At 42.9% G+C, this 13,541-nt stretch overlaps 1 protein-coding gene across 2 annotated transcripts in view; it reads right to left on the bottom strand.

Moving 5' to 3' along the window:
• Positions 1 to 9,962, bottom strand: part of GUCY1A2 (guanylate cyclase 1 soluble subunit alpha 2) — a 444,325-nt gene extending 434,363 nt beyond the window's left edge. For both annotated transcript variants that reach the window (XM_088843443.1, XM_055422943.2), the window contains exon 1: positions 9,663 to 9,962. In XM_088843443.1, the coding sequence (XP_088699569.1) occupies positions 9,663 to 9,962 (300 nt within the window). The remainder of the gene's footprint in view (positions 1 to 9,662) is intronic.
• Between the last annotated feature and the right edge of the window lie 3,579 nt (positions 9,963 to 13,541).

The following is a 13,541-nucleotide window of genomic DNA, read 5'->3' as shown; positions in this document are numbered from 1 at the left end:
ATACTAAATGCAAGATAAAAATAAGAGTATTGAAATGAGTCAGAATTTAAACAGCAGAACTTTGACTTTTGACCTAAGCATTGGTTTATGCATCAAATAAGGGCCTGCAAAGAAGGTGTAATCCTTAAAGGTCTAGCCAGTTCTTGTAAATATTTTCCCTACTTATGCCACATAATTTTTTTCTTCTTAGATGTGTGTGAAATTCACAGTAAACAGTGTTCATATCTAGAGATAATCCACTAATTTTACTACCATATTAAAAAAAAAACATGTAGGTTGTTGCTGTTTTTTTTAATTTATCTTCAGCTCCATATGATAGAGGCAACAAGATAAAACAAAAAAGGACTTCCCTGGTTGTCCAGTGGTGGAGAATCTGTCTGCCAATGCAGGGAAACAGGTCTGATCCCTGGTCCAGGAACATTACATGTACTGTCAGGCAATTAGGCCCATACTAGCAACTACTAAAGCCTGCACATTCCAGAGCCCATGCAGTGCAACCACTGGAGGCCTTGCCACTGCAACAAGAAGCTGCACACAGCAACTAGAGAGTTAACTGATGCCCAGTTGTGGGTGTGTCTGGTGGTGCAAGTAAAGTCTGATGCTGTAAAGAACAGTACTGCATAGGCACCGGGAATGCTAGGTCCATGAATTAAGGTAAACTGGACGTGGTCAAACAGTAGATGGCAAGAGTAAACATCGACATTTTAGGCATCAGTGAACTAAAAAGGACTGGAATGGGTGAATTTAATTCAGAGGACCACTACCATCTGAATGTCATTATTATCTTGCCTACTAGTGTGGGCAGGAATCCCTTAGAAGAAATGGAGTAGCCCTCACAGTCAACAAAAGAGTCTGAAATGGAGTAGTTGGGTGCAATCTCAAAAATGACAGAATGATCTCTGTTTGATTCCAAGGCAAACCATTCAATATCATAGTAATCCAAGTCTATGCCCCAACCACTGATGCCAAAGTAGCTGAAGCTGAACAGTTGTATGAAGACCTATAAGACCTTCTAGAACTAACACCCAAAAAAGATGTCATTTTCATCACAGAGGATTGGAATGCAAAAGTAAAAAGTTAAGAGATACCTGGAGTAACAGGCAAGTTTAACCTTGGAGTACAAAATAAAGCAAGGAAAAAGCTAACAGAGTTTGGCCAAGAGAATACACTGGTCATAGCAAACACCCTCATCCAACAACAAGAGATGACTCTACACATAGACATCAACAGATGGTCAATACCAAAAGCAGGTTGATTACATTCTTTGCAACCAAAGATGGAGAAGCTCTATATAGTTAGCAAACACAAGATTTGGAGCTGACTGCCACTCAGGTCATGAGCTCCTCATTTCAAAATTCAGATTTAAGTTTAGGAAAGTAGATAAAACCCCTGGGCCATTCAGTTACAACCCAAATCCAATCCCTTATGATTATACAGTGGAAGTGACAAATAGATTCAAAGGATGAGATTTGATAGAGTGCCTGAAGAACTATGGACAGAGGCTCACTGCATTGTACCGGAAGCGGTGACCAAAACCATCCCCAAGAAAAAGAAATGAAACAAGGCAAAATGCTTATCTGAGGAAATCTTACAAATAGCTTAGAAAAGAAGAGAATCAAAAGGCAAAGGAGAAAGGCAAAGATATACCCAATTGAATGGAGAGTGCCAAAGAATAGCAAGGAGAGATAAGAAAGCCTTCTTAAGTGAACAATGCAAAGAAATAGAGGAAAACCATAGAATGGGAAAGACTAGATATCTCTTCAAGAAAATTAGCAATACCAAGGGAACATATCATGCAAAGATGGACACAGTAAAGGACAGAAACAGCAAAGATCTAACACAAGCAGAAGAGATTAAGATGAGTGGCAAGAATATACAGAACTGTATAAAAGGTTCTTAATGACTCGGATAATCACAATGGTTTGGTCACTTACCCTACATCCTGGAATGTGAAGCCAAGTAGGCCTTAGGAAGCATTACTAAAAACAAAGCTAGTAGAGGTGATGGAATTCCAGCTGAGCTATTTATAAGTCTAAAATATAACGCTGTTAAAGTGCCCTGGTGGCTCAGATGGTAAACCATCTGCCCACAATGCTGAAGACCTGGGTTCAATCCCTGGATTGGGAAGATCCCCTAGAGAAAGAAATGGCAATCCACTCCAGTATTCTTGCCTGGAAAATCCCATGGATGGAGGAGCGTAGTAGGCTACAGTCCATGGGGTCACAAAGAGTCAGACACGATTGAGCAACTTCACTTCACTTCACTTCACTTCAAAGTGCTACACTCATATGCCAGCAAATCTGGGACACTCAGCAATTGCCACAATACTGGAAAAGGTCAGTTTTCATTCCAATCCCAAAGAAGGGCAATGCCAAAGAATGTTCAAACTACCACACAATTGCATTCATTTCACATGCTAGCAAGGTAATGTTCAAATTCCTTCAAGCTAGGCTTCAACGGTATGTGAACAAAGAACTTCCAGGTGTACAAGCTGTATTTTAAAAAGGCAGAGAACCAGAGATCTAATTGCCAACATCCGTTGGATCATAGAAAAAGCAAAATACCCCATGCAAAATGCTGGGATGGATGAAGCACAAGCTGCAATCAAGATTGCCAGGAGGAATATCGACAACCTCAGATATGCAGATGACACCACCTAATGGCAGAAAGTGAAGAGGAACTAAAGAGTCTCTTGATGAGTGTGAGAACGAAGGACAGGAAAGCCTGACAAGCAGCACTCCACAGGGGTTACAGAGGGTTGGACACAGCTTAACAACTGAACAACAGTAACCCCTCTCACACACCTCAGAGTACTTCAAGGTAGATAAACTATATAGTAAAAATGATTATATAATTACATTACCACTACTCACAAACTAATAATCACTGATGTCATTTCCCATAGTTAAAATTTATCTTTAAAATGAAGGTCCACCAACTGAGCTGGTAGAATAGAGTGTCTTACACAAAACATAAAAGTTATTAGTTGGGTAATTGTTGTATCTCACAGCCTATGCCTTTGAACATACATACAAATTATTTTGAATGCACTGGATGGGGAACTCTTGAAATTCTCAGGCAAGTGAAATAAACAATTTTTCTTTCATCTAATGATTTTTCCTAAGTTAAAAATAATTTGCATTGAAATACCCATATTCTACCAAATATGTATGTTCTAGTATTTTTATGGAATTTACAGTAATGGTACTCACACTTCCATATAACATTCAACAGTTTTTTACAGAAATTTTTGAATATGTAATGATTACACATATTTATGTACTCACATGAGTCAGCCAGGGAACCAAAAAATGGGCTCCACTTTTAATTTTTTAATGGATAGACTGGGCAATGCCAATAAAATTTACACCTTATCAATTCTTTTAGGTAAATGTCATCAGTAGACCTATGAACTCTTTTAATAAGGTTGCTGTTGTTGTTTAGTCACTAAGTCATGTCCAACTTTGTGACCCCAGGCTGCCAGGCTCCTCTGAGAAATCATGGGATTTCTCAGACAAGAATACTGGAATGGGTTGCCATTTCTTTACTACTGAGCCACCAGGAAAGCCTTTTTTAATAAGGTTATTAATAAGTAAGCCTTTTTTAATAAGGTTATTAATACTGGAATGGGTTGCCATTTCTTTACTACTGAGCCACCAGGGAAGCCTTTTTTAATAAGGTTATTAATAAGTAAGGTTATTAATAAGTGCTTCTCAGGCGGCACTAGTGGTGAAGAATCTGCCTGCCAACACAGGAGACGAAAGAGATGCAGGTTCAGTCCCTATGACAGGAAGATCCCCTGGAGGAGAGCATGGCAACCTAATCCAGTATTCTTGCCTGGAGAATCCCATAGAGAGAGGAGCCTGACAGGCTACAGTCCATAGCACTCATGCACTCGTAAGTAAGTTACTGAGAAAAACCAAAAAATTATAGATCATTTGGAGACATTTAAATTTGACCGAAATTAATGAATCGCAGCTTGTAACTATCATTTATCAAGTTCAAGAAATTTTACTAGAAATATTGCCCGTCTTTCACAACACAGCTATAAGGCAGTCATAATTCCTACTTCACAAATAGAAAACTGAGGCTCTGAGAAGGTAGGAGTTGGCTCTCCCAGCGTCTTAGATACAGTAAAGGGCTCAGAAAGGAGTTATTCAGATTGTCTGTCAAAAAACATATCCTTATACTTTCAATTCTGCTGTGTTGTCTCTGATGACTAGGGATGAAGCAGAGAAAAGTAATAGAAATAGAAAATGGAATACTGAAATATTTCTATAGAAACAGAAAAGGCCATTAAATTCTGATTTCAGATTGTAGTGTCTAATTTATACAAAACTGAAAACATTAAACTACTAGAATACATTTTGATTAATTTTTAATTTTAATGAATCTATTGCTCAGAAGTTTACAACCCATATTTAACTTCAAAATCTTAAAATTTCAATTAAAACACATAAATGTGTCAAATATCTTACCTCACAAATATATTTTATATACTTTTCATGATTTACATGTTAGTTACACTTACAATTTCTAAGGTTTTATTTAAGGCCTTATACATCACAGAGCTCATTTTATTTAGTTAGAGGCTAAATATGTAATTTTTATGCTCTTTCAATTTTTAATTGGCATATATCAATAAAATTTCCTTTCCAAAAACAATTTTGCTTTTTTGCTACTTAAATCCAAGCTTCCCTTCCTTTTTCTTTCCTCGCTGTTCTTTATTTCTTGGACTAATCCTTATGTAAGCAGCTTTCCTTCCCTTATATGCCATCCTTGCAATTCTGTTACTTTTCTTCCTGTCATTCTGCTATCTATAGCTTCAGAAGTCTTCAAAGCCACCTGTAATGTGCCTGGAGGGCTACACTCCTTGGGGTCGCAAAGAGTTGGACATGACCGAGCAACTGAACATGCAAACAAATGTTGTAACAGCTAGTAGTGCTCAGACAAGAGACCTAAGAAAGCCTTGCCCCCAGTTGATTTCTGAGAGTATCTTCACTGATAGGCTGACATTAGCAAACCCAAAACTGAGGTCAAAATGATAGGGGTCTAAGCAATCATCATTCATAAAAATAAAATGAAAGTAAAATGAGATCCCAAATTTACCCTTGATGCAAAAAGTCCCAGCTGTTTCTTATGTGTTCCCAAGTAAATTATTTCAAATTAATAACATAATAAGTGATTTATACCAGATCTTTAGGATTATTTTTCTCTTTATGGCTGCACCCCAGAGATCTGCAGTGAACAAAACCAACCAAAGTGGAGGATGAAACTCCCCCTAAATATCTCTGCAGCAACTGGAGTTCTTATATTTTCCCTCAATGCAGTTTACTTATAGAATAAAAGCTATAATTAAAGCTTCATGAGGTTGAAGAATGGGAAAGTTTTACTTGGCATTTGTATCACCAACGCTTTGCAAAATACTTGCCACATAGCAGACCCTCAAATATTTTTGAACAATTAAGTGGAAAAAATAGTACTTTGATGCCCCTACTTGAGAAAATAATCTGCTTTCCTCAGTTTTAAGACTCATACGTCCTTGCTTTTTATTTCATATGCCACTGTGAGAGCTTATTGAAAACTTATTTACTTACATGCAGAGTACATCACCCAAAATGCTGGGCTAGATGAAGCTCAAGCTAGAATCAAGATTGCCAAGAGAAATACCAATAACCTCAGATATGCAGATGACACCACCCTAATGGCAGAAAGTGAAGAGTAACTAAAGGGCCTCTTGATGAAGGTGAAAGAAGAAAGTGAAAAAGTTGCCTTAAAACTTAACATTCAAAAAACAAAGGTCATGGCAACCAGTCCCATCACTTCATGGCTAATAGACGGGCAAAAAATTGAAACAGCAACAGCCGTTATTTTCTTGGGCTCCAAAATCATTGCAGATGGAGACTGCTTACTCCTTGGACGAAAAGCTATGACAAATGTAGACAGCATATTAAAAAAGTAGAGACATCACTTTGCCAACAAAGGTCTGTACGGTCAAAGATATGGTTGGAGTCATGTATGGATGTGAAAGTTGGACCATAAAGAGGGCTGAACCCCAAAGAACTGATGTTTTCTAACTGGTGTTGGAGAAGACTCTGGAGAGTCCTTTGAACTGCAAGGAGATCAAACCAGTCAACCCTAAAGGAAATAAACTCTGAATGTTCATTGGAAGGACTGATGCTGAAGCTGAAGCTCCAATACTTTGGCCACCTGATGGGAAGAGCCAACTCATTGGTAGGTGGGAATGATTGAAGGGGATGCTGGGAAAGATTGAAGGCAGGAGGAGAAGGGTATGACAGAGGATGAAATTGTTGGATGGCATCTCTGATTCAATGGACATGAGTTTGACAAGCTCTGGGAGACAATGAAGGACAGGGAAGCCTGGTGTGCTGCAGTCCCTGAGGTTACAAAGTGTCAGACATGACAGAGTGACTGAGTGGCTGAACAACATTGAAAGCTTGACGATACCTGTCTTCATAGAATGTCAGAATAGGCAGAGGCTTTAAATGTAATAATTTACAGAAAACAATGATCCTAGATAGTAAAAGTGATATACACCATGATATACATGTATTTAGTTATCCAAGGCACAATGAATGAGAACCAGGTCTCCAGAATTTTATGAATGAGAACCAGGTCTCCAGAATTCTGGATTTTTTTTCAATTTCATCAATTCAATTTACTTTTATTATTAAAATGTTATGAAGTATTATAACTTGTATAGCTAACATCAATGCAGCTATTAGTATCTCTTAAAATATCAAAAACCTGAGTTTGAATATTCCATTGACCAAATTACTAAGCTGAATTACTTGGCAATATCACAGCATTTATTAAATGTATTTCCATTTCCCTACTTGCAAATTATTCTGAATAAAAAAGAAAGAAATCTCCAGTGATCAAGATAACATTCCACAATGTGAACACTAAGACAAGAGCTTCCATAGCAATGCAAGGTTTGCAAAACTCAAAGCAACTAGAAATTTCCATCTAAGAATGCTCTGATAATGGCTCTTCTCAGAGTTTTGTGGGTTTGGGTTATTTTGCTTGTTCATTCGTTTTTAAGTTGCTCAGCTCTAATGAAAGGACACTGCATAGGACATAAGTGTTTCCAGAGACGTTTAGAATGCTGACAACGTAGGAGAACGAATTTACAGTAATTTTTTGAATCAGTGTTCTAATTTGCCAAACAAAGGAAAATGGGGGTGGCCTGGAGAATCCCAGGGACGGGGGAGCCTGCTGGGCTGCCGTCTATGGGGTCGCACAGAGTCGGACACTACTGAAGCAACTTAGCACCAGCAGAGAACACACAGCAGTCACTGCTTTGAAATATACTGTTTTGTGTTACCAAGTCCACTGTTGATATGGTGAGTCAATGGGAACTGGTTTATACATTTCTTAGGAAGCTGGAATTGTTACACTATATTCACCTATATGTTTTCAGCATTACAGGTGAAAAAGCTTTTTCAAAATAGAAAAGAATTACAGAATGGAAAGTACATACAGCTGTTGCTTATTTCTGATTATCACAATTATTTTCAAATTTCTTATCTAAACACCTGATTACATGTCTTTTTAACGTGGCAAAGAGCCAAAGTCATTCAAATTTTATGTTTATAAAAGGTAAAAGTCAGAGACTGTTCTTCCCTCTTATTTTGGCAGTAAATTGTAGCATTCAATTTATTTTATCTACTTCTAACATAAGTTACTGAGAGGAGTCTTATGTTAAACCGGCATTACCAAAGGCACTGCCACAACTTTTGACAAATTCGTAAATTCTGATTTTTAGAAAAAAAAACCTCCAGAATTATAAAAACAATTCCCACAAAAATATAATACTTATCTTTAGTAAAATTATCATATTAGATATGAATCTGTTAATGAAGAATTAGTATATTGCACAAATGTTGCTTTGGGCACTGACACAAAACTACATATGCACAGGATTACTGGACTCCTTTTATAAAGGCTTAAGTTCAACAATTTGCAACATCAAATAGTTCCTAAAAGTGTGCTTCCTGAGAAATATTTGTATTAATAATAGCAAACAGTAGCTAATCTATTTTGAGTTTTGTGCCTAGGTTATCAATGGAAAAAGGGGCAAAAGGTAATTGAAGGGAAAATGCACAAAAAAGGAAGATGACTGAAACAGTCTCATCGCTAAAGGAAAAGGCCATACTCCATTAAGGCAACAGCCCCAGGATATTTGTAGGACTGCCTGGTAGAAGACCTCAGTCTCTCTGGATCCAATCCTTTCTCAGGGCCCTCCTACCATCAACTGCAAGAGTACTTTCAAAAGGGAGACTCAAGAACAGGCAAACAAGATCAATGTTCAGATTCACTTTGAAAACTTTAAAGAAGTAAAAGTCTCAGAAATGGGTAGCTAAAAGTGCTTTCAGAAGTTGAAATCCTTGTAACCAATCAAGGTGCAAATAAAAAGCAGCTTTGGTTTTACAATGAATCTCTTTAGGATTCTGTCTGCAATAGAGTCCCTTCAAAACAGAGCTCATACAGTCTAAGAAAGACTGAAACAGAAGTCTGGTATTACTGCAAAGTAAAGAGTCAAGAGTAGCTGAAATGCGTGACCAGGAATGAGGCAGAGTGCTCTGCAAAGATGCCAAGAATCATAGGGAGTCTAGAGTACACCTGGAACTGATGATACAGCCATCCCTAATGAGCACAAGTTAGAGAGAGCTGCTGCTGCTGCTGCTAAGTCACTTCAGTCGTGTCCGACTCTGTGTGACCCCATAGACGGAAGCCCACCAGGCTCCCCGGTCCCTGGGATTCTCCAGGCAAGAACACTGGAGTGGGTTGCCATTTCCTTCTCCAAGGAGAGAGCTAGGCAGGCATTTATTCATTCAACAGATAGTTACGCAGGGCCTAATATAAGGAAACTGAAAGAAATGAGGGAGAATGCACTAAAGAATCCAGCAGAGAGAGAGCGAAGGGTGAGGTAGGGGTGCAAGAAACAGAAGAGCGGTTTAGAAAACCAAATACCCGGGCTACCCACAGAAGAAGATTGAGCCAATAAATGACCAGTGACCAAGAGAAAAATGCATGCGGTGGTGAGAAAACAAGAGATGAGAGGGCTCTTCATCAAAAGACAACTCAAAAAATTATCTGACAACCGGTCCCTAAAGATTGAGAAAAGGAATGCAACATAGGAAGGCAGTTAGCTTGCAGAATTCAAAGAAGTCAGAAAAGGTCATGCTAAGAGCAAGAGAGTGTGGGGGGTGGGGGGAAAGAGGGGAAGAGTTTCCTGGAAGGGAGTAGGGGTTCCTGTGGGATGCTGGAGAAGAGAGGAGACACAGTGCCTGGGAAAGTTTGGGGGAAAGAAAACAGGTGTGTTAGAAAGAGCCGTCGAGCCGTCAGGGTGACTGCGACGAAGGAGGTTGCAAACGCTGGAGGTGGGTAGACAGAGCTTTGAATCAGGAGCCCCCCGGAGGAGTGAAGTCTCACTCCATGCCCGTATCCCATGCCCACTTCCACCAGGGCCCAAAGTCCAGGTCTCTCCCGGGGGCCATCGGAAACTAGGCCGGGCTAGGCCCCGCCACCCGCCCGGCGGCGGGGCTCTAGGCACGCGGCGGGACCAGCCTGGCGCCCACCTGCCAGGTCCGCGTCCTTCCACCCGAGGCTCGGCCCTGCCCCGCGTCTCCACTCACCGAGGGCGCCGTCAGACGGCTGATGCTCTCGCCCAGCGAGTCCAGGTTGACCCGCCTGCGGCGCTGCGCTCGCCTTGCCCCGGCCGTGGTGGCGCCGACTGCGGCGGCGGCTGCTGCGCCGGCCGCCGGGGCTCGGGCGGAGACGTGCGCCTCGCTGGGCTCGGGCGGCCCGGGCGCGCTGCGGCCGCCGTTCCAGCAGAGCCTGGACAACGGGCACTCCGCCTCCTCCTCGGGGCTGGTCTCCAGATAGTCGGAGCCCAGCGAGCTGAAGGACTCGGACGAAATCTTCCTCCGAGACATGCTGTCGGCGCTGCGGCGGCCGAGGCGGCGGCGGCGGCGGGGATTCGGACGGCGGCTGCACCGGCGGCGTTAGGGGCGCTGCGGCCGCGGGGCGACGGGGCAGGGCTGCTCGGCCGGGAGGGCGACCCCGGAGCCGCGGAGCCTCGGGAGCCGACTGCTCATGGCGGGAACTTGCAGCGCCGCGCGGCCCTGGGCCCGCGTTCGCCGGCCGCTGCCGCCTCGGCGCGCGCCTGGACGCGTCTCCGCGCTCGCTCTCCGACTAGCAGGGAGGCTGCGAGCCCGGGGGCGGCCGGGCGGGGAGGCGGCGGCCGCGCGGCCGCGGAGGCAGAGGCTCGCGCCGCCCGCGCGCCCCGCGCGCCCCGCTCACCCCTGGCGCCCCCGCTCCGCCCGCCCTTCCCTCCCGCCTCCCCTCGCCGTGCCGCCCGCCTCTCCCTCCGCGCGCCCCCTCCTCCGCGCCGTCTCTCCGCAGCCGTCACGTGTCGCCTTCGCACCCACTGGAAGTCTCTGCCTCTGTGCTGTCGCCACGTTTCGGGAGCAACGGGGACACTTCGGCGCCGTCCTCTGAGCGCCACCCCAGCTCCCGCCGTCCCCACCTCCTCGCGGAAGAGGCAGCTGAGGAGCAGACGGGGCCCGGTGGGCCCTGAGACAGGGGGGCACCCGGCCGGGACGGAACACCTGCCTCTGCAGCCGCCTCGGGGAAGCCTGAGGGCGTGGGACTGGGGGTCCGTCATTTAGAGTCCATCATTGACCTTTCCCTCCGAGTTCCTTTGGGAAGTTCTAAGGCCAAGGGGAAAGGCCGAGGGGTCCAGCCCGCCCATGCCCAAGAGTCGCTTACAAGGGAAGGGGAAGGCCAACGTGTTGGTACCCACTCTGCTGGAGCAGCAGCTGGTGAGGACGGGTGTTCTCCTCCTCGGCCGAGGCTGCGTGGGCTTGTAGATAGCCCAGAGCCGGGAGGCAGGGAATGAGGACAGCGTCTGCTTGGGCAAGAGCCCTGTTGCGGAGCATCCGCCTGGCTGGGCGAGCGCGGGCTCCTGGCCCCCCGCCTCTGTGCTGGTGCTGGACAGCTCCGCTGGCCACCTGCAGCCGCGTTTGCAGGCGTAGTCCTTCCACAGACTCCACCACCTAGGAGCCGGGGAATGGCACTACCCTGTCCTTCATTCTCCTGGCGCTTTGCTCCAAATATGCGATCTGTTCGAGCTAGGCTACAAATGCTGCTCGGAAAGCCAAGGGGAGTGACAGAGAGACTTCAAAGCCCAAGAACAGCCTCCCAGGTTTGCTGTGGAGCTGCTTCATTCCAAAGCTTATGCTGTGCTGTGCTTAGGCTCTCAGTCGTGTCCGACTCTTTGCGACCCCACGGACTGTGTAGCCTGCCAGGCTCCTCTGTCCATGGGGATTCTCCAGACAAGAATACTGGAGTGGGTTGCTATACCCTCCTCCAGGGGATCTTCCCAACCCAGGGGGCAAACGGAGGTCTCCCTTGTTGCGAGTGGATTTTTTACCTACTGAGCTACGAAGGAAACCCCATTCCAAAACCTGCCTCTTGGCAAAATAACAGTGGCGTTTAGTGCCTGTCCCCATTGTGCTTGCTTTAGCTCCAGGAAAGCCTGGAACTTGTTCTAACATTGAGATGGGCAAATAAAGATCCCTGGCTGTGCTTCCATCTGTAGCAAAGCACCTGAGCATGCTCCCAACCATTCCCCTTCCCTGGAAAGAAAAGTTGACAAGTTCTGGCTTTCGCTCCGTAGAGATACAAAAGCAAAAGCAGTTTTTCTTTTAAAGGTTCTTCCAACGTAAAGGCAGATAGGTTTCTGGATTATGTCTTTTTTTAAACTAACATGAAAAACGCTTTGCTGCAACACAACCTTAATTTGCTTTTAATTCTAAATCTTCCCTTTTGTTTATGAGAACTCAAATAAATATAAACGCTGTCTGAAGATTCCTTTTACATTTGGGGGAAATGCCCTCAGACTGATCCAGAGATATGCCTTAATCAGGTTTTAAAGTGAAGTCGCTCAGTCGTGACCGACTCTTAGCGACCCCATGGACTGGAGCCCACCAGGCTCCTCTGTCCATGGGATTTTCTAGGCGAGAGTACTGGAGTGGGGTGCCACTGCCTTCTCCTTTAAATAGGTATTAAAGATATGAACTTGCATATTACCATTCACATACTCCCTTTCAAATACATATATGATATATATATATATCTCAGTTCAGTTCAGTTGCTCAGTAGTGTCCAACTCTTTGCAATCCCATGGACTGCTACATGCCAGGCTTCCTTGTCCATCACCAACTCCTGGAGCTTACTCAAACTCATGACCATTGAGTCGGTGATGCCATCCCACCATCTCATCCTCTGTCATCCTATATATGTATATATTCTTTCTCAGTCTGCTAATTGCTAACTGCATAGTTTCTCCTCTTAGCAGAGGAAATTAGGTCTCTTTTTAAAAACAATAATAATAGTTATTATTTGTAATTATTATTATTATTTTGATTTTATGGTGTATCTACTGTTGATTTTCCCACTAGTTTGCTTAATTCTATATGCATTTGTTTCCACTGGAAATTAGATACACATTATATTTTTATCATAAAGTTTATTCATCAGTTCTGCTGAAAACTTTCACTGGCCTTTTTTCCTTATGGGGAGGGGTAAACTACATTATTACAACATTGGGAAAGCTGTTTAATATTCTTGTTGTGCAGTATCAATCATAACATAATGCTGGAATTTTTAGTTCTCTTTTTCAGTAATAATGATATAACTGTCAAGTTCTTTACAGTCATATAATTTTAGATCTTCTATTCTGGATACTAAATAGCATATGCCTTTTATATTCTTTTAATAACTACTGAAGCTCACGCACTCACACAGATGTTCTTTTTTGGTAATGGCAAATAACCTTTACATTGAACTTACACCAAAACTTTTGCTAATCATTCATACTCTTGTCTCAAAGTCAAATGCCTTAGTTCAAGGCAATAGGTATCATTCATTTCCAAAATTTACAGGTGGCCCAAGAGTCTTCTTCTTTACACTGAAAGTTTGTTGCCAGAAAGAATTCTGCACCTATGGGACATTTTTGCTTTGTGTGAACCATTTGAATCAGACTCTTTATAGTATCTAGCCAGAAGAAGTGGGTCTTACAATTTTCTGTATGAATTGATGATCATTATTTCCCCACTGATTTTTTAACTATAAATAAATGGAGGTCTAGATATAAATGGTATATCAATCTATTTTACTTTCAAGGGTTTCCTTTATATTTCTGCTCAGGAGGAGGGTTCAAAACTTCTCCATATGAACAATGACGTGTACTATACTTGAATTAACATCTTTAAAAGATAACATAACCTAGTCTCCATAAAACAAAACTTTAAAGCCTTAGAACTATTAAAAGGAATCCAAATATTTTAGAAAAGAGTAGTCTACTGAAAAATGAAAGATTTGTGCTCTTATTTTAGGAGGAAAACTTGCACAGACTCATTCCCACAAATCCAGTCCTGCTAAATATATTGTGTTTCCTCAAAGTATGGTATCCTATGAAAAGGAAAATGCAGGAATGTACTTGGTTTGTT

The sequence above is a fragment of the Moschus berezovskii genome, chromosome 14 (genome assembly GCF_049115385.1).
Source record: "Moschus berezovskii isolate FMDL1 chromosome 14, NW_MosBer_1.0, whole genome shotgun sequence".
In the NCBI taxonomy this organism is placed as follows: domain Eukaryota; kingdom Metazoa; phylum Chordata; class Mammalia; order Artiodactyla; family Moschidae; genus Moschus; species Moschus berezovskii.
Note: the sequence above shows the minus strand (reverse complement) of the source record. Positions and strands in the feature narration are given on the sequence as shown.